This window comes from Mauremys reevesii, linkage group 23 (genome assembly GCF_016161935.1).
Source record: "Mauremys reevesii isolate NIE-2019 linkage group 23, ASM1616193v1, whole genome shotgun sequence".
In the NCBI taxonomy this organism is placed as follows: domain Eukaryota; kingdom Metazoa; phylum Chordata; order Testudines; family Geoemydidae; genus Mauremys; species Mauremys reevesii.
The window spans coordinates 16,721,500-16,741,985 of record NC_052645.1 but is presented as its reverse complement, the minus strand read 5'-3'; the positions used below and the strand labels follow the sequence as shown (position 1 = coordinate 16,741,985).

At 49.7% G+C, this 20,486-nt stretch overlaps 1 protein-coding gene across 4 annotated transcripts; it reads left to right on the top strand.

The window, feature by feature from the left end:
- The first annotated feature begins 8,285 nt into the window (after positions 1 to 8,285).
- Positions 8,286 to 19,654, top strand: AZIN2 (antizyme inhibitor 2). Of its 4 annotated transcripts, XM_039511946.1 has the most exons (11): positions 8,286 to 8,446; positions 8,722 to 8,836; positions 10,508 to 10,678; positions 12,324 to 12,497; positions 13,520 to 13,692; positions 13,967 to 14,101; positions 15,114 to 15,279; positions 15,443 to 15,605; positions 16,017 to 16,129; positions 18,751 to 18,956; positions 19,360 to 19,654. In XM_039511946.1, exons 3-11 carry the CDS (start codon positions 10,580 to 10,582, stop codon positions 19,502 to 19,504), a joined length of 1,374 nt encoding a protein of 457 aa, XP_039367880.1. In that variant the 5' UTR covers positions 8,286 to 8,446; positions 8,722 to 8,836; positions 10,508 to 10,579; the 3' UTR covers positions 19,505 to 19,654. The 4 variants fall into 4 exon arrangements, with proteins under 4 accessions (XP_039367880.1, XP_039367882.1, XP_039367883.1 ...); XM_039511948.1 differs by lacking the exon at positions 15,443 to 15,605 and having other exon boundaries at positions 18,705 to 18,956; XM_039511949.1 differs by lacking the exon at positions 19,360 to 19,654 and having other exon boundaries at positions 18,705 to 18,818.
- Positions 19,655 to 20,486: the final 832 nt, after the last annotated feature.

Here is a 20,486-nt window from a genome sequence, read left to right as displayed (position 1 = left end):
AGGGCACAATGCAAGGCAAGGAGTAAGACATCCCGGATGGAGGAAAGAGTGCACAGCAGGCACTGGGCATCCGCTGCACTGGAGTAGGAGAGGCTGTAGTAACAAAATGATGGAGCAATTTCTAATGACTGAGTAGGACAAGAGATGGGCACGGAGCTCAGACTGAGAGGTGAATTATTAACAATATCTGTCTGGCTCCATGGTGGCACCTGCCTAATGCTGTAGCTGTGGAAGGATTTTGAAAATACCTTCTTAAATAGACTATGCCACTTCCGTAAGCATTCAGCTACCTCCCGAGTTCTTTCATTCACAGCCTGGCTGTGTTTCTAAGGTATGGCGATTGCGCGGGATAAAATCCTGGTCCCATTAAGTCCATGGGAGTTTTGTCAACTTAGGGCCAAGATTTCACCCATACTCTACATTTGGAGACTCGATTTCTGGTTTCTTCTCCCCGTGGGCTCTGATTGGGACTGCTTTCCACACAGCTCTTAAGTGCTGGATCTCTCTGGTGCACCCACCACTGTCACATCTAGGCACTGAGAGGCTGCAGAAACTGTAAGGAAGGTTCTGCTGTGAAATGTGAGTGCAGGCTCTCCTGGGAGTTGAAATCGCTGGGGGCTGTGCTAACCATCTGCAAGGATGGAAGGAGAAATCCACAGAACGTTAGCAGCAAAACTGCTTAAAATTGAATGAGCGAGTGACCTAAAATGCCTGGACACATCAAAACTGCCTTGTGGTTTGGAGATGTGACAATGGAACATACAATCCAACTGAGCTTGTCACCCAGCTGAGTGAGAGAGGCCTTCCCAGCTCTCCTCCAGGAGAGACCCTGTCTGCATCATGGTGTGAGATGTGCTGTGAATACCCAGCACTGAATCCCCGCAGCAGCCCTGTGTGACGGACAAGTGCGATTGTGGTTTGATTTATGGTGGGACTGAGCATGGTTATTGCTTGTGCAGGTTTTCTGTGGTCAGAGTGCAAAAGGATGGCTTGAGAGTGGCAGTTGTAGGTCCCCAGGGAGGAGTGAGATGAATTCTTGCTCATAAAAGTCAAGGAAACCATGGAAGAGCCCTCCTAGCAACGCTGTTGCTAGCATGACTTCAGCTGTAAGATGCATGGGGGAGCCTTAAAGCCAGCACTTCCTGAAGAATGTTTAGTGGTTGCATCTTCAGCATGCGGCTGTTTGGGGAAAGCCTACATGCAAGTCAGTGGAGGGGTAGGGCGCAGGGTTGATGGGGCAGGCATGACATGGTGCCCCATGGTATAGAAATCTAGATAGTCACCACCCTGGGATTAAACAGAGACTGGGAATGGTTGGGTCATTACACTAATTGAATCTATTTCCCTATGTTAAGTTCTCACACCTTCTATGGGTCATCTTAATTATCACTTCAAAAGGTTTTTTTTCCTCCTGCTGATAGTTCATCTCAATTGATTACTCTTCCTGTTGGTATGCATACTTCCACCTTTTCATGTTCTCTCTTTGGATAAATATCTCCTGTCTGTGTGTTCCATTCTATGCATCCGAAGAAGTGAGCTGTAGCTCACGAAAGCTCATGCTGAAATAAATTTGTTAGTCTCTGAGGGATAATATTCATCCAAATCTTTTGCATCCTTTGAGAAAGCCAGAGCCTTAACTGGATCTGTGTACAGAAGTTGTGACAAAAGGAAACACTGCTGCCATCTTGCAACCTGCTGATTCAATACATCCACTCAGTTGCCCGTGAATCCCATTTACTGGCATGGGAATGGGAGTTACTGATTATTAAGCATGACTCTGAGCTGCCCAAGCTGCTGTCTGGCTCAAGGAATGGAGGCTAAAGTGGAGGGTTAACAGGCTGGCTCTGATATGCATCTCACCCAGCATAGGACTCCTGTTCCCATTGGACTCCACAGGAGTTTTGCTACCATCTCCAAAGAGAGCAAGATGCGGCCCTGTGTGAGGAATGTGCTCCGGCTGGGGCTAGGATATAGGCCCAGCTTGGGGAAGGGAAATCCTCTTTTTGGTGGACTCACTCCTTGACTGTGCAAAGTCACCCTTAATTGACAGGGATCATTTAAAGAGCAGGCTAGCGGGAACGTGACTAGAACCCTCTGTTTAAAGTCCTGTCTGTGGAAGGATTTGGTTTGACTGCCCTCAGAATTGCTGGATGAAGACTTCAAGCTGCTAAGGGATTGGTCCCATCCCTGACTGCACCTCACTTGACCTGCCACTGTGGAGTCATCAGTAGCCACGGGAGCCAGCAGAGGGGTGTAAGGGCTGGTCACACCGACGAGAGCTGGGTTTTGCAGACTGCCAAGGAATCCCCCCTCCTCTCGCTGTCAGGATGGAAGTGGCAGAATCTGAATCCAGATTTGGCTGCAACCAGAGAGAGGGGTGTTCGTAGCCCTCTTGAACCTTTGGATCAGCATGAGCTGTCAGGAGGAGAGGATGCCTGCAGAGGCAGCAGCGAGCCCTGGAGGAGAGGGAAAGCAATTAGGAAATTCAGGCCTGGGAGCGCAGAGCCCAGTGTCGCCGTAGGCTCACAGCCCAGTCTTTGCAGGATATTATCAGCCAAGAACGCTCTGCTCTCCTCCTGGCATCTGAGGACAAAGTGCTTTGCAAATCATAGTAACTCCCCACCTGCTAGGGGGAGGGAGGTAACTATCATTAGTCCTTGTGCTCACCTGTCTGTCCATCTCCACCTGTTCTCTCTTGTATCAGGCTTTTTTGATTGTAAACGTTGTGGGTTTGTACAGCATCTAGCACCATAGGGTCCTGGTCCATGGGCAGGGCTCCTAGGCGCTAGCACGATACAGATAATACAGACCGGGATTCTAAGGTACAGACAGGGCCGGTGCAACCCATTAGGCGACCTAGGCAGTCGCCTAGGGCACTAGCATTTGGGGGGGGCATTTCGGGTCCTTCGGCAGCGACCGCGATGGCTGGATCTTTGTCTGCCCCGGTCGTTGTCGGCATTTAGGCAGAGGGACCTGGGGCAGGGGGGCGTGGGGAGGGCTGCCTGCAGCAAGTAAGGGAGGGCGTGTCATGCGGGGAACCGCTCCCCGCCCCAGCTCACCTCTGCTCCTCCTCCTCCCCTGAGCAGGCCGCCCCACTCTGCTTCTCTCCCTCCCAGGCTTGCGGAGAGCTGCCACAGGGCTCAGGGAAGGGTGGGGGTGCAAGGTGGAAGTTTCGCCTAGGGCGTGAAAGATCCTTGCACCCGCCCTGGGTACAGAGAGGGGAATTGTCCTGTCTAACGTCATGTGGGGAGTCAGTGGCAGAGCCCTGGTTCCCAGGCTTGTGCCTCAATTAAATCAACCTTCCTTTCTGGGTATTGCCACCCATGAGCAAACGCTAGTTTAATTCTTAGGAATGCCTGTGTATCGCAGATACTAGGTATCATCCGATCAGCAGGCAGACCCTAGCATGCTTCAGAGGAGCCAATATCCATCTCCCCTGATGTCAAACGCTTCTGTTCTGTTATTGGAGGTCCTGGCTTTCTGTGACACCCTGGGCTGGAAAGCACCTGGCAGATAAGAAAGCAGCCAAGGAAATTAACAATGACCAGCTGGCTTAGCAGAAATGGGCTCAGAATGGGGAAGGAAGGAGAGCTCTCGCACCTGTGTTCATATGGCCTGTTGCCACATGGCAATAGAGCTATGGAGCAATCCCAACTGGAATATAGCTCTCTGTGTTATTCAGGATTGCATAGGAACTGCGTAACCTGCTATGTGGGGGGGAGGGGGCGGGGAAGGAGGGGGTGACGATGCCTCTTTCTAAGCATTTTTCTTCTAACTGGGGCCTGAGCCTTTTCCATGGCCCAGGTAGGCTGTTCTGGCCAGGTTTCTGACACTGAGACAAGACTGACATCTGGCCCTGTCTGGACTTGAAGGCACTGTTGTCAAATGTCACTGCTTTGCAGTGGGGTCATCTTATCCAGAGCAAACCAGCATGTGCCAGAGCAGACAGCTGCTGATTAATTCCCCATATAAGCAGGGCTAATTCAATTAGCTTTCGTCTGAAACGTACTGATGAACTGAGTTCCTCCAGAACTAGAAATAATGCTCAGGCCCTTATGTTTATCTCTCCAGCTGCATTCCAAGGTCCTGAGGCAGGATAGAGGAGAACAGAATCACTGGGAGATAAATGGCCAGCAGGACCTGCTGGTGTTTTCATCTCCACCTCGCTCAGGTGCAGATTCTCCTAGTATCAGGAGTGGTTTGAATTTGGAATGATGAGCACATCCGGGTTTCCTGTTAGTCAGAACAAATGGTCCTTCCAATGATAGGTCAGGATGCATTTAGAACTAGATAACAATAGTTGGGTGTCTTAATATGCATCTTAGCAACATTTAGTGCTGCATAAACACAAATGAGCCTGTCAGTTCAGGGTAACTGCACCTGTATTCCCACTTCATGGTCCACCAAGGACAGCCCTTCTAGGCTGCCAGCTCCTCATCTGTCACCTCTCTTGGATTAGAAACTCATGTCTCCTTCCCTCCTGACCAGGCTTTTTCCAAGCTGCACAGTTCTATGCTGTGATATTCCCAGCAAGCCAGACTCTCTAAACAGGCCAATGTCTGTGCTTAGCTTTCTCTTTGAAAGCTACAGACAGCTGTAATTGCCAGCAGACACAGGTTACCACACGGCTCTTTATGAGCAAGCACCTTTATTCTTCAGGTGAAAGCATCACAGAGGAAACATATTTAAAACAATAAAAGAATCTACCCACATGCTAATAAGCTTATCAGAGATCACCCCGCCCTCCCCAACAAGGCTCTGGTAGGAGTGAGTCCTTCAAACCCCACCAAGGTTTTTTTTCTGTGGTTACAAGTTCATAACAGTCTTAGGCTCTGTCTGCACTACAGACCTTACAGCAGTCGCTCTATCCCGACAGGAGAGAACTCTCCCTCTGGCATAATTAAAGCACTCCCAATGAGCGCTGGTAGCTGTGTTGGCGGGAAAGCATCTTTGGTCACCCAGGCCTACAATCAGACATAAGCTTTGTATTTAATACAATGGACTTCAAAGATACTTACTTCACTTCATTAAATAAGATTTTCCAAGGCTATTGCAGGAGATTGCTACATCTGTCACAGAGCCTAGCCTCCCAACATGCCTGGGAGGTAGAAAAATATTTTTATCCCCAGTGGGGAAACTGAGGCATAGAGAGGGGAAGTGTCTTGCCTAAGGCCACAGAGTGAGTCAGGGTCAGAACCCCAACTAGAAAGTGAGATTCTCTGTCTCTCTAGCTCAGTGGTTCTTAAACTTTTGTACTGGTGACGCCTTTCACATAGAAAGCCTGAGTGCGACCCCTCATAAATTAAAAACACTTTTTATATATTTAATACCATTATAAATGCTGGAGGCAAAGTGGGGTTTGGGGTGGAGGCTGACAGCTTGTGACCCCCCGCATGTAAGAACCTTGTGACTCCCTGAGGAGTCCCAACCCCCAGTTTGAGAACCCCTGCTCTAGCCTGTGCTAGACCATGGAGGGAAATGGGCTTCTGCTTTCCTTCCTCCTCATCTGGGGATAAACCACATTCTTGGCTAGAGGGTTTATTATGAAGTGACACAGCCCTAAGAACAACCAAACTGTCAGACAAATGGTCCATCTCGCCCAGTATCCTGTCTTATGACAGTGGCCGATGCCAGAGGCTTTAAAGGGAATGAACAGAGCAGGGCAATTTATGAAGTGATCCATCCCTTGTCATCCAGTCTCAGCTTCTGGCGGTCAGAGGTTTAGGGACACCCAGAACATGGGGTTACATCCCTGACCATCTTGGCTAATAGCCATGAATGGACCTATCCTCCATGGACTTACCTAATTCTTATTAGAACCCACTTGTACTTCTGGCCTTCATAACATCCTATGGCAATGAGTTCCATAGGTTGACAGTGAGCTGTGAGAAGAGATACTTCCTTATGTTAGTTTTAAACCTGCTGCCTAATAATTTCATTGGGTGAATTCTGGTTCTTACATTATGTGAAGGGGTAAAGAACACTTCCTTATTCGCTTTCTCCACACCAGTCATAATTTTGTAGACCTCGATGACATCCCCCATTAGTCATCTCCTTTCTAAACTGAACACTCATAGTCTTTTTAATCTCTCCTCAAATGGTTCCATCCCCCTAATCATTTTTGTTGCCCTTCTCTGTACTTTTCCCAATCCCAATATATATCTTTTGGGATGGGGCAACCAGAACAGCATGAAAACGTGCACTGTACTTTACAGAAATGAAAAGACTCAGACCCTACCACAGAAAGCTTACAGTTTCAATGAGACCATCTCAGGAATGACCGCAACAGCTGAAAGAAAAGGAGGTGATTGCTGAGCTGGTGCTCCCTCCAAGTGCAAATAAACAAGATGTGGGACACATGTTCTGGATAAAGCTCGGAGGATAGATTTTTACATTTGAAAGGTTGGTGACAGCCACGCGGCAGCTGGTGCTAAGAGAGAGGTCAGTGGCAGGGAGAAAGCTGCACTGAGCCCGTGTAGAGAAGGGATGTGGAAGTGGTAGGGACTAGGGAGGGCACTTTGCAAATAGAGGAGAGAGACAGATCCTTGGCTATCTGCATCCCTACCACTCATGCAGATTGTTACACTAACATAGCAGCCCTCACAGAGACACTTTATACCCGTGCAGACTAAACAGATTACAAAATGCCAACCAAAGCAGAAGCAGAGGAGTTGGGGGTGAGGGAGGGAGGGATGGGGGGCGGCCTGTCTAGATGGAATGGCAGGTGCAGAGGAGGCAAGAGGGTGGGGATGGGTGGGGGGGGGAGGTTCAGTGAAGAGGATAGCTAGGGTTGCTGGGTGCCAGTAGCAGCAGTGGAAATGGGGTTGGGAATGGGTGGGGAGGGGACCGTGCTGCTCTGTGCCTGGTCCTGGTCCCACTTGAGAACCAGCTGGAACTTGCTCCATCCCCCTGCAGAGATCTCAGATCCCCAGCAGCCAAAATCACCCCCGCTCCACCACCATCAAACTGCAAACAGGGAGGGAAGCGTGTTATCCTGAAACCCCAGGGAACGCAGAAGAGCTCATTCATGGTGTGTCCAGGGATTTTCGAGAAACCACTCCAGAGCGGGGAGGCTGCTAAGACTGGAAGCAATATGAGTCGGCCCTACCAAATTCATGGCCATAAAAAACGTGTCACGGACCGTTAAATCTGGTCTCCCAGCCCATGAAATCTGGTCCTTTGTGTGCTTTTACCCTATACTATAGAGATTTCACATGGGAAACCAACGTTTCTCAAACTGGGTGTCCTGACCCAAAAGGGAGTTGCAGGGGGGTCACAGTATTGCCACCCTTACTTCTGCGCTGCCTTCACAGCTGGGCAGCTGGAGAGTGGCGGCTGTTGGCCGGGATCCCAGCTCTGAAGGCAACGCCCTACCAGCAGCAGTGCAGAAGTAAGGGTGGCAATACCATACCAGGCCATCCTTCCTTCTGTGCTGCTGCTGGCAGCGGCTCTGCCTTCAGAGCTGCGATCCCGGCCAGCAGCTGCTCTCCAGCTGCCCAGCTCTGAAGGCAGCGCCGCCGCCAGCCGCAGCTCAGAAGTAAGGGTAGCAGTACCACAACCCCCCCTACAATATCCTTGCGACCCCCCCCCCACCATTCCTTTGTGGGTCAGGGCCCCTACAATTACAACACTGTGAAATTTCAGATCTAAATGGCTGAAATCATGAAATTTACTATTTTTAAAATCCTGATTGTGAAATTGACCAGAATGGACCGTGAATTTGGTAGGGCCCTAACTATGAGCCCTGGAGTCAAGCCCCTGAAATCCACAGCGTTACAGTAAAGCTGCAAGCAGCCCATGGAGTCTCACCCCTCTGGGGTGATTCAAGGCATCACGTTGTTGTTCAAAGAAATAACCGTGTTGGTGACTGCCCAGTGTTTAAGCTTTGTCCTCCTCCCACCCCCAAAACCCTCTTTGGCCCTATTCCTCTCCCCATTGGGACTTCCCAGCGCCACACAGCTCATGTTATTTCTGCATCACTGCCCTGATGGGTGAGTGGCTTCTTGCCAGGGCTATGCTGCATGCCTGCTTGTGAGGCTCAGCTCCAGCAGCCAGGGAGATCAGCTGTCTGCCTGTCAGCAAGTCGATAGCTGGGTGCAGAGCAATCCGTGCCTGCAGAGCCTTGTCCTCATGCCCCATAGGCAGCCTGGCCACTGCCCCCCAGCAGACTGGGGCCTGCTTCCAGTGGGGATGCCATAGAGAGTGCTTTGTGTCCGGCTCAGCCAATGGGATTGCTGGGTTTGGTTGCCAAGGCCACTCTTGTGAATCAGAGGTGGGCGGGAGCTGTGTATATAAGGGGTGGCAGAGCCTCCCCAGGAGGGCAGGGTTAGTTGGTGCTGCTTGCATGGTGTAGGCTTAGGAGTGGAGGAGGAGGAACAACCACCGCTGAAGCCAATTCACTCTCTTGGGAGACCCATGGGCAGAATCCGTTTAAATGCTTTTTAAGGTAACCCAGGAAAGGCGGCTTCCCAGCAAGAGCAGAGAAATCAAGGCGAGGGGAGCCTTTCTGGGGCAGCTGGACTGGCTGGGAGGAGCTGAGGAGGGGGGTGATGGATGCTTTTCTGTGGGGAGTGGGTGAGGAGGATGACTAGGGTGCTGGGTGCCAGGTGGGAGCAGAGGAAATGGAGGTGTAGGAAGGGGTAGGGAGGGGACTGCTCTGCCTTTTGCGTGTACCTGATCCCTCTTGATAACCCGCTGGAACGTGCACTCTTTCCCCTGTAGAGATCTCGGATCCTCAGCAGCACCTGTGCCTCGGGGAGATGCAAAAGCTCTGAATTCACCGGAGAGCCCCCCTGGTATTACACCTAGCCCCCCAGGAAGGAGACTTTGGAACTCGGTAAGGAAAAAACATGCGGGGAGAGACACAGGGTATACTGCATGTTCTCTTGTATCCAGTGCAGGCTGAGTGATCCAGGGTCTGGTCCTACCTTTATAGCTTATCAGTCCTGTGCCCAGGCAGCTCAAGATGATGGGTGGGATGAAGGACATTGATGTGTTTGAGTGGGAAGAAACCACTCACTCCATTTTTCACTGTGAATCGAAGTTAGCCAGTTTGGCCTTCCTTAACTGAGTGTGTTTTAAACTTTGCAAAATGTCCTGCACAGAGTGACGTCAGACTGCAGCCAGTCCTGACCCACTCACTCAACGGCACATCTCCTCAGTATGGATTATTTCCCTGCAGATTTACACTTTCTTCCCAATTATTATTTATTTGTATTGCACTAGTCACGGACCAAGACCCCATTGTTCTAGGCACTGTACAAACACAATGATGTTCTGGGACCAGAGCTGTCTTTTAAAAGCAAATCTTCCAGCTACTTTTTTTTTTTTAATTTAGTGGGGAAAGTGGAGAGTGGTAGAGATGTGTGTATCAGACTCCAAATAGCTTAACTAATTTTACTCAAACTCATCTCCCACCCCCCAAAAAAATAAGTCATTTCCCAGCAGAGACCAAACTGTTAATTTCAGCTTGAAATGTGAAATTTTATAAGAAACTGAGAACACATGGGCAACCTTAATTAGCTGGATCACTGCTGTAATAAATCATAGAATATCAGGGTTGGAAAGGGACCTCAGGAGGTATCTAGTCCAACCCCCTGCTCAAAGCAGGACCAACCCCAACTAAATTATCCCAGCCAGGGCTTTGTCAAGCTTGACCTTAAAAACCTCTAAGGAAGGAGATTTCACCACCTCCCTAGGGAACCCAGTCCAGTGCTTCACCACCCTCCTAGTGAAAAAGTTTTTCCTCATATCCAAGCTAGACCTCCCCCACTGCAACTTGAGACCATTGCTCCTTGTTCTGTCAAATAAGTCATCAAAAAGTCTGTGCTATGAGACAAGGCTCTGGGCTTGTTCAAATACACAACTTAAATTTAACTTAAATCCCAAATGCAGCTTTCGTGTGTGGACTCCCATGTCTGTTTAAAACTGGTTATATCAGTTTAGCTCACACCTGTGAAGTTACTGGCACAAGCTACACTGATATAAACTCGATTTAATGCCATAGAGGAGTACAGCTGGGTGACAATTTTTGCACAAAATATTTTTTGGGGTGGGGGGGGAGGGCTGAAAATACAGGTTCAGCAAAACTGAAATGTTTCCTGACTTTGTCAATTTCAATGAATTGTTTTGTTTTTAAAAAAAATCTAAAATCAAAATCTTTATAATTGTTTGGTTTGAAATGATTTTTTTGTTTCAAAATCTCATCTAACTTTAAAAAAAAATCAAACATTTACAAATTTTCAAAATCCAAATGAAATGTTTTTGACCCAAAATGATTCTTCAACTTTTTGAAATCGCCAAAAAAAAAAAACCTGTTACTTGCTCAGCTTTGTAGAGGAGCGTCCGCATACAAAGTTCCAGTGGTTTACCTGAATCAGTATAAATTACACCTTTAGTTACAACAGTACAAGTCTGTGTGGTCTTAGAGAAAGTGCCAGATGGGGATGGTCTCTGGGGATGGACTCAGAAGAACCCCACCACTAACGCTCTTCCTCCTTCCTTACAGTGTGTTGCATACTTAGAAACTACTTCCTACTGAAGGAGGCTTTAGAACTAGCAATTCTCCTAGATCTGGACGATGAGTGGGTACTTGGATGAATCAGAGTTTATGATGGTGGAGGAGGGCTTCACCACCAGAGACCTCCTTGAGAACCTCCTCATGGAAGTCTCCCAGACGGTAAGTGGCACTTAGCGTCTATGGGCCCTTCCTTCCCATCCACTGGCCCTGGTGTCACGTGGCATCTAACTGTAGGGTGGCTATTTAATTGTCGCTCTCCTCTGAAGCATTAGGATTTGAGACACTTTGGTGCAATTTCTCACAACACTTAACATCTTCTGGACAGTGGAGGGTAGGGGGCAGAATTTTGTTTTCAGTTTTTCTGTATGCACGTCTGGGTGAATGGCTGGCTAGATTCTTAACTGGACATATGCACATACAAATATCTGATTTGCATGTGCTCATAAGTTAGCCATATGTGCTTATGTGCATACATTGGGCTTGTCTGTCTTTGTTCACTTAGGGCCATTTGCGGCCCAGTCAGCACACAGTTGCAGCCCATGTGACATCCTGATGGCCATACCGGTAGTGTGTACATATATTGTGTGGATGTGGTCCACGTAATACATAGCAAGTTGCATATGCGGCCCACAGTGGTAAATAGGTTGAGAACCACTGGTTTAGGGCCAGAGTGGAGGGAACTGGGCAGTGGAATCTTTGTATTGCTGGGGACAGGAGACTTGCATTGCGGAGACCAGGGCCTGAATTCTCAGTTACCGCGCTGGAAGCGTGAAGGGGCTTTAAAGTGGATATAAACATCATTTACACCCCTCGTTGCATTGCCACAGTGGTGCCAAAGGGCCTTTGTGTCATTAAGAATCAGGCCACGGTTTGGGTGATTCCCTGACTAAAATGCACCTTAATGAGCGCTGGGTTTCCTTGCCTGCCCTGCTTGATACCGTTGTGATTTGGGGGAACAGATCGTGATTTTGCCGGTGGACTGGGGGAAAAGACACGAAGGAAAATCACATTTCTAAAAATCTTTTTGTCTAAAAATATCTCCTCTGTTCCACTTTCCCCCTCGCTTACGTCTCGTAGGGCTCCTTCCCGGGCCTCATTCTTAGCTCTTTGCTTCTCTTCAAATTAAAAGAGCCGATGTGATTATTTTGTTTGGTTTTTTTTGCGTGGCACATCTCAGGGGTGCGCTCCTGCCCGTGCTTCCCAGTGGTGGACTGAGTCCCACCAGAGTCTCGCTGCAGCTCTGAGAAGACCCTATTGAATTCCTAACTGAGGCTTTGTGCTGATGTCCGTCAATTGCAGGTTACCACTAACTGCCCTCAAGCTACACCCCTTGGTGTCATGTAGTCGCCCCACGCACAGCAAAGCCCACCCCTGCGCTGGCCGCGGTGAAGCACCTGTGAGCCAGGAGTTCTTCATCACGCTGGGCATTCTGCTGGTGTATCAATGCAAATGGAGCGTACATCAGCTGGGCGGGGTGTGCGCCACTGGCCGTCAGTTGCAAGACCTGGTCATTGGGCACCATTTGCAGACTTCCCTGATTTCAGTAACAAAAAGATCGATTCTTAACAAGCCCCCAGATTGGAGGGACCTTGATCATTGGACATTTAGGGCCTGATTCTCCCCTTCTTTACGTGGGTGTAAATCAGGAGCAACTCCACTGGCATCACTGGTGTGAGTGGAGAATCCGGCTCTTAGTTTTGAGCCTGGTGCCTTTGCTGCTCCATGAAGACTCTGCAACACTCCTTCCTTGGGGGAGGGCGGGGCGCTGAGACCACTGCTGCTGACTCCAGTCTCTTCCCTCTAGAGCGACAAAGGGGCCTTTTTTGTGGCAGACCTGGGGGATGTAGTGAAGAAACACCTGCGTTTCCTGAAGGCCTTGCCCCACGTCAAACCCTTCTACGCGGTTAAGTGCAACAGCAGCGAGGGAGTGGTGCGGACGCTGGCTGCGCTGGGGGCAGGATTTGACTGTGCTAACAAGGTAGGAACAAAGGGAAAGAAGAGCTCAGGGACGCGACGACCTTGGGGTGCGGTGGCTAGCTCTGTGCCTTGGAAGGTGGTGAGGGAACCGGCCAAGGCAGGGTGTGACAGCACGAGGGTTAAACAAGCTTTGCAGCCTGCTAGGCTTAGCCTGAGGCGTCCCATGCTGCATTTACATTGGAGAGAGTCTTCCCCCTTCTGGCACAACAGTAATAGTGCATCCTGGAAAATCTGCTTCCCGCAGTCGGGTGTTCCAGACTCGAAGGTGATCATGCCCTTTCACCTGAATTTCCTTGTTTTACACGTCTCCTGGACAGCAGAATCCATCTTAAGTGTGTTGGTTTTTCTGGGACACGCGGCCACGGTCCACTCTTAGATGGGTACTGGGCTGAGTCAGAAGCTCCCTCTTGTCTTATTTAATGGGTTTTTCAGGGTAGGTCAAAGCAAGGTTATTTATTTCTTTGTGATTCAGTGGAACAGGTTGCCAAGGTGACATGTATTTATATGTCTTAAGAACAAAGCCTAAGGGAAAACAACAAAACCCGAGAGGCCATGGCAATGAATGGAGTTGCACGCAGCCTGAACACGCTCTAAACAACTAGCAGGGGGAGAGATGCTCCTTCCTCCCTCCTTACACCATGTGAAGCAGTTTGGCCTAATGGATAAGGGTTAGAGGTTTTTTTTAATTACATATCTTGTGGTAACATGGTCCATTCAGCTTGCCTCCTGCTCTTACAGACCTACCTTCCTTGCGCTTGTGTTTCTAGCGGTGTGTCACTGCTGTCTCTCGCTCCAGACACAGTCCACCATGACCCCTGTGGGCAAACCCACCTTTCTTCATCTGTGTCTGGTTCCCAGGAGAATCCCAGGCCTGACTCCTGGTGAGTTACCCTTGGTGAACCCACAACATGCATTAGACTGTCCCAGGCCTGGAGCTCTTGATTCCATAACAACTTGTATCCCACAACACTGAGTTCCCCAGGGGCTGATCCATACACCCTGCTAATAATGCCCTTGTTGCAGACGGAGATTGCATTAGTTCAGAGCATCGGGGTCCCACCGGACAAGATTATCTACACCAACCCCTGCAAACAGATCTCCCAGATCAAATACGCAGCCAGCCACGGGGTGCAGCTGATGGCCTTTGACAATGAAGTGGAGCTCAGGAAAGTGGCAAGGAGCCATCCACATGCCAGGTACGTATATAAACTCTAGGTATGGAAGAAGGAGGTTTATTGAGGCTGGAAACAGAGATGGACCAAAGATCAGTCTCTCAATCTCATCTAGAGGATGAACGTGACATTTCTTATGGGCAGGGCTTTTATGTATTTTCATAGCATGTTCATGTTCCATGTACTAGGGCTGGCTTCAGTAAAGAGTTGGAGAAATTGCGTACCTTGGCCTGCATGGTAATTGGGGAGTGGGAGACGAAGAGCTGGGACACCGACCTGGTGTAACTTCATTCCACAGGATGGTTCTGTGCATCGCCACCGACAACCCAAGATCCTCTGCCTTTCTGAGCGTGAAGTTTGGTGCCACCCTTAAGTCCTGCAGACACCTACTAGAAACTGCAAAGGAGATGAATGTGGAGATCGTTGGCATCAGGTACAGGGTGGCCTCCTCATACCATGAAGCCTGATTCTCCCTAAACTGACATACATAAGCACAGACTCTGAATCCTAACTTTACTTGCGCTGAACTTTGTGGATCTGGGAGGGCCTGTCTGATTGCCAAACCTGGGGGAAATCCATCCTACTGCATTCACTGGAGGGATTTCTCCTCTATTTCTAGTCACAAATAGCCCATGAACAGGCAGCAGAATTCCACGTTAATTATGACACGCTTCCCTAACTTCTTCAGACAAGGATTCCTGCTTACAGATTGTTTGCAAAGTGCAAGTGTTGGAAACTCACACTGTTGGTTGGGTCTCCAAGTCACGTGGTATTGTTTCTATTCCTTGACTGGGTGACTTGGGGAGCTAACCAATAACCAAGCAAACTTTGCATTGCATGTCTGGGTGTAAAACTAAAAATTTGCACTCAGGGGTTTTGGTTTCGCAACTAAAAATTTCAAACTAAATTATTACCATTAAATGCAAGAAGGTCATGGGTGTGATCAAAATTAGTTAAATTAATCACAAGAGTGAATCTCTGTAATGCATGCCTTGTCTTTCTATGTATTGCACCTTTAAGGCTGATATTTTTCAAAGGCTCCTAGGGGAGTTAGAGGATCAGCTCCTATTGAAAGTCATTGCAAATAGAGACGTAACTTCTTTGATTTCCTAGCCTAGATATCTAAGAGCCTTGCTGGAGTCACTTTATGTGCAACTCACGGCAGACTGTCTAGGAGAAATCACACACACTGCGCTCTCCACTGGAGGCTTTATTTTTGTTTTTCTTTAGTCTGAAAGGTTATTCTGACTAAGTCTCTCTCTCTCTCTCTCTCTCTCTCTCTCCTCTTGGTGTATGGGAAGAGCATAACTCTCCTATAGAATGATTGATTATTTGTGAATAACGTTTTGCACTGTTTCCCCAAGTCTGCTCTCAATGCTCTGGGATTAGAGGAGGTTGGGAGACGGGGCTTAGCCCAGACTAAATGAAGGATTCTTCCCCCTTAGTTTTCATGTTGGCAGCGGCTGCCTCGACCTACAAGCCTTCCCTCGGTCCATAGCAGATGCTCGGCTGGTGTTTGAAATGGGTGCAGAGCTGGGCTACAAGATGCACTTATTAGACATTGGAGGTGGATTCCCTGGCACTGAAAACTCGAAAGTCCGGTTTGAAGAGGTATAAAGATTTCAGTTTGTGTTCTCTTTCGGCAGCTGGGAGGGAGTCCTAGCTCGTATCGCAGCTGGGCTTGAATCTCTGGCCTTCTATTTTAAAAGGGTGGTTAACTAATAAATGTTGGAATAAGTGTTTGTGGTTTCTTTTCCCCCCCTCTACCAATCAGATTGCAGCCACGATAAACTCCGCCTTGGACTTGTATTTCCCAGAAGGCTGTGGGGTGGAAATCATTGCCAAACCAGGACGATACTATGTAGCTTCCGCCTTTACCTTGGCTGTCAATGTTATTGACAAGCAGGACGTTCCCTTGGATCCGCCTGGCTCAGATGGTAGGTTGAGCAGGTGGAATGATGCCTCTTCCTGTGGAGGCAACAAGTTGCTGCGATGGGTGACTGAACTGTGGGCCAAAAGCCTTTTGCTAGGAAAGATGAGGGTTGAAAGCAAAGCAGCACACAACTGCTCAGTGTTCAGACCCTATGAGTCCCAAGTGGACGTGTTTTGATATTGGGCGGCAGTCGTGACTGCAGAAAAACTGGGTTTGAGTTGATTCAGGCCTCAGTTCTCATTATCTGTGGCCGTCAGCCAGGTCAGTGTCCGGTCGCCCCTCAAAAGCCACGTCAGGCTGACAAAGTCCCCTCAAATGGGGCATCTTTGTCCAGTCCCAGTAGCTGAAAGTATTAAGCTTGACATGTGAATTGACCCTTCCCTGAATCTGCCTTCCCTGCTCTCCCATCTCCCAGATGAAGAGTCCAGCAGCAAGAAGAACATCCTGTATTACATTAACGATGGCATCTATGGATCCTTCAGCTGCATTTTCTTCGATCGCACCTGCCCCAGCCCCGTCCTGCACAAGGTGAGGAGGGCTGTGCAACCCAAGAGGGAGCCACAGTCACTGTCCCTTCTCCCTGGAGGAAGCGGGAAACAATAGACCAGAAATAACTTAGCCCTCGGCGGGGGGCCTGATCCACTTCTGGGATTCTCCCCAGCTGCACTGCGTGCCTTTCCTCCGGTACACTCTGTTCCCATGCTCAGGCCTTGGCTGCAGCATAAAGCCCCCTCCTATGGTTTGCAGGAAGATCTCGGGGGTTTCTTTCCCCCACCCTGAGTATCAGAGCTCTTTGGTGAGAGCGTTTGGCTGTAACTCCCTGCAATGCCTCCCTAGTCTGTCCTCACTAGAGAGCGACTGAGGCACTGTCAGGGTGCTGCTTCCTGCCTGCCCAGGTGCCCAGCATGGCCCTAGCCTCCCTCCCACATCCATCCCGCTCTGCACTGAGCTCAGCCTGTCCGTGATACGGAGGATGATGTAGGCAAGGCAGAATGTGTTGTATGGTGTGACTCATCCTGGGTGTGACTCCACGGAAATCAGTGGGGTTTCCCCCAGAAGGACATTGGGCTACAGTTTCTAACTCAAGTTTAACCACAAATGAAATCTTCAAAGGCTTTTGCCAGATGCCCTCCTCAGAGTGATTGGACACCAGAGATCAGCCCCCCAATGTATCAGACCATCGATAGCTTGGCATTGGCTGCAGCAGTGCAACAGACACTGGGTAGATCTATAATTTCTGTAACTTTCTGGATCTACCTGTGGTTCTTTTTAACACGCTGCTGAATCCTTGACGCCTATTCTGAAGCGTCGTTAACAAGTTTCCGTGTCGGGAGAGCCCTGCACGGATACACAAATGTGTGTCTGCATCTGATCCGCTATCCGCAAAAATTATCTGCAGATATCCACATCTGTCTGTGGATTTGCAGGGCTCTAGAGTGGGGGCCGGGCTGAGGTCCAAGGCATCCCCCGCCAGAGCCCGGCTGGGGAGAGCCGCGGGCAGCTGTGGGCAGCCGGCACGGAGTCGTGGACCCTCCACCTGCCCTGTGGGGAGCCTGGAGGGCAGGGACACGGCCGAGGGCTGCTCTCACCCCCCCCACCCCCCCGTGCTGTGGGCAGGTGGAGGGTCCGTCGTGGCTCCCCACGGCTCTCAGGGTGGGCTCCACGTTGGCCTGGCCAAGGTGAGTGGGGAGACCTGTGGAGCTGCCTGGGAGCTGCTCGGGACCCCCGCCCAGGGCAGATGGAGGGTCCGTCGTGGCTCTGCACAGCTGCCCGCCCGACTTTTATCATGGCCGGGCAGCGGCTCCGAGCTGCCGCCCTTCTCGGCCAGTGCCAGGTCTGGGAGAGCTGGGCGGGCAGCTGTGGGGAGCCACAGCGGACCCTCCACCTGCCCTAGGCATGAGGCCCAAGCAGCCCCCGCCCAGTGTCCCTGCACCCAGGTCCCCCACCCAGGGCAGGTGGAGGATCCGGGCTGTGGCTCCTCACAGTTGCCCTCCCGGCTCTTACCACCAGAGCCCTCCGCAGATACAAAATTTGTATCCGCATCCGTGCTGCTATCTGCAGAAATGGTCCGCGGACGTAAGGCGGATCACTGCAAATCCGTGGGTCTCTACGTGTTGGCTCTAAAATGCCAGTGAGTGTCTTCTCTGATCAACCAGGCATCTTAGAGCAAAAACTGAGTTTTTTAAAGCTTCAGAACCAGTTGCAGGGTTTTCAGAATGGCAGCAGGGCTGTAGCAAGACCTGAATCTGCCCCACGGGTCAACCATATGCTAACTAGCAGCACTGAGTGTAACTATGCATACAGTGGGCATGTCTACACCACAATTAGTGGTGTGACTCTGGCACCTGTAGACATACCTGAGCTAACTCCAATAACAATAGCAGTGAAACCCCCGGCAGCACAGTAAGTCCCAGGGTCCCAGATGGGCCTGGACAGCCAGCTAGATCAAAGTTAATTCGGAGATGTCTACATGGGCTGCAGTCACACCTCTGACTGTGGCGGCACACCCAGTGTCTGTTTGCTCACAAGGAGTGTTCAGGAAAGGATTTAAAGGGACAGACACAAGCGATGAATATAGCTTTAAGAGATGTGACTAACAATGGAGCTGATTAAACTGGAATATACCATTAAAACAAACCTGTCGCCATTGACCGAGTTCATTCTTGCCTTTAGCTCGGGGAGACAATCCAGACAGACCGAGTTCCGTTTCTGTTCCTTAACTCCCTAGAACTTTCTGCTTCTGTACTAGTGCTGCAATGTCTGGATTGATTAAAATCCAAACAAACTGCTCTCTCCTCTCTCTCCTTTTTTTTTTTTTCCCCCCTTAAGGTCATTAAAATATGAACATTTCTAGTAACATTTTTTTCCCCATAAAACTCACTTTTCGCAGCCTACATTTTGGGCCTGCACTAGTCGATGGCTAGTCTGGTCAATTTGGATTAGTTTTCCATGGAGTTACTCCAGTCTTAGGACCAGATCTTCAGCTGGTGTAAATCCACATAGCCCCACTGTAAATCAGTGTAGCTGCATTGCTATTAGTGGAGAAGTGTTGACTTATGCCAGCTGAGGATCTGCCCTTTAATACCATTATTTAATTTACTAGCTTGATCTCCTGTGATGTCCATCTCCTTTGCCCCCCACCACTACAGAAACCTGGCCCACATCATCCCTTGTTCAACAGCAGCCTCTGGGGTCCTTCTTGTGATGGGCAGGACTGCATTGCAGATGGCTTGGAGCTACCAGAACTGCAAGTGGGTGACTGGCTGACGTTTGAGAACATGGGTGCCTACACCATAGCAGCCTCGTCCTCATTTAATGGGTACCAGCAGCCACGGATCAACTACACCATGTCCCGGTAAGAGCCTGATAAGAGAACTTCCTGTCACTCATCCAGGGAAAGGCGGGGTGAGAATCAGTGCTCATGACTAACTGCCCTTGTGAGCCAGACTGTCGGGTTGGTCTAGGCTTTGAAGGAAAAGTGCCACTTCTGGAATCATCCGCATCTGGAAGTTTAGGGTTAAATCCTGGCCCAATGCAAAACTTCCATATAGCTAGGATTTCACTCTGTGTCCAAACACCATCTAGACACGAACCAGCTTGCCTTGGGTGATCCCAGGCTGAGGTCTGGCAGCAGGCCATACAGAAGTCAGGGTGGTGTAATGGGGAGACGAGTGAGAACAGAACTCCCTGTTCTCTGGGGATGGGTGTAAAACTGGGGCTAGAGAGAAAGGCTTGTTTGGGCTTTTTCTTGCTTACAGGGAAGCTGTCCGGCTGCTTCAGGGGAAGCTGCCACTACCAGAAGAAGAGGATAGAGAGAGCATGTGCACTCCTCTTTCCTGTGGCTGGGAAATCACAGATACCTTGTGCATTACCCCTGTCTTCACTCCAGCTAGAATCACGTGAGCAGCGCCAGCCGTGACGGGGGCAGATCCTTAACCAAGAGGACTCTTGCATCTACTCTCATGCCCTCCTAGATTTCTGCCCTGAAGTAGGACCTGTTTTACATTCATTGTGGTTTTTTAAGTATGCAACATAAATCCTGTTCCTCCTGCCTGTGTTGTGTTGCCTGCTGTGTGCCATCGCAAAGGGCAGAGCATTTGGTTTGTGGGTGTTTATATGCCGATTGGGTTTACATTATTTTTGTAAGTTATCCTAATAAATTGTTTTTTTTTATAAATAACCAGTTGGATTTTCCTCCCCTTCCTGCTAAGGGGAGATTTGCAGAGCACAGCTTGTCTCTAAGATAGAGCGTCATCGAGACATGTACAAGCTACATTGTAGTGCTGTTCATCCAATCCAGGCTCCCAGGGAGAGAGGCATGGCATTTTAAACTGCTCTGGCACCATCTACTGGTAGATCATAGGCCAGCTCAAATGCATGCCCAGTATATTGTTATATTTAATGGTTGTAGCCTATTCTAGGGTGACCAGACGTCCCGATAAAATCGGAACTGTCCCGATTTCGAGCAGTTTGTCCCAGTCGGGATGCCAGTTGTCCTGATATTTTGTTTTGGGCTTTTTTTTTTTTTACACTCACCCGTCTGGGTCTTCGGCAGCAATTTGGCAGAGGGTCCTTCAGTGGCTGACGGTCTTTGGCGACATTTCGGCAGCAGGTACTTCTGTCTTTGGCAGCAAGGTTTATTACCCGCCGCCGAAATGCTGCCAAAGACCATCAGCGACTGAAGGACCCTCCACTGAATTGCCGCCGAAGGCGCTCCCCGCTGCGGCGGTCCCGATATTTTTCAAGTTACCATCTGGTCACCCCTAGCCTATACCCACTTCTGGTTTTAAACAGGGCTGGCTCTAGCAATTTCGCCGCCCCAAGCACGGTGGCACGCCGCGGGGGGCACTCTGCCGCTCGTTGGTCCCGTGGCTCCGGTGGACCT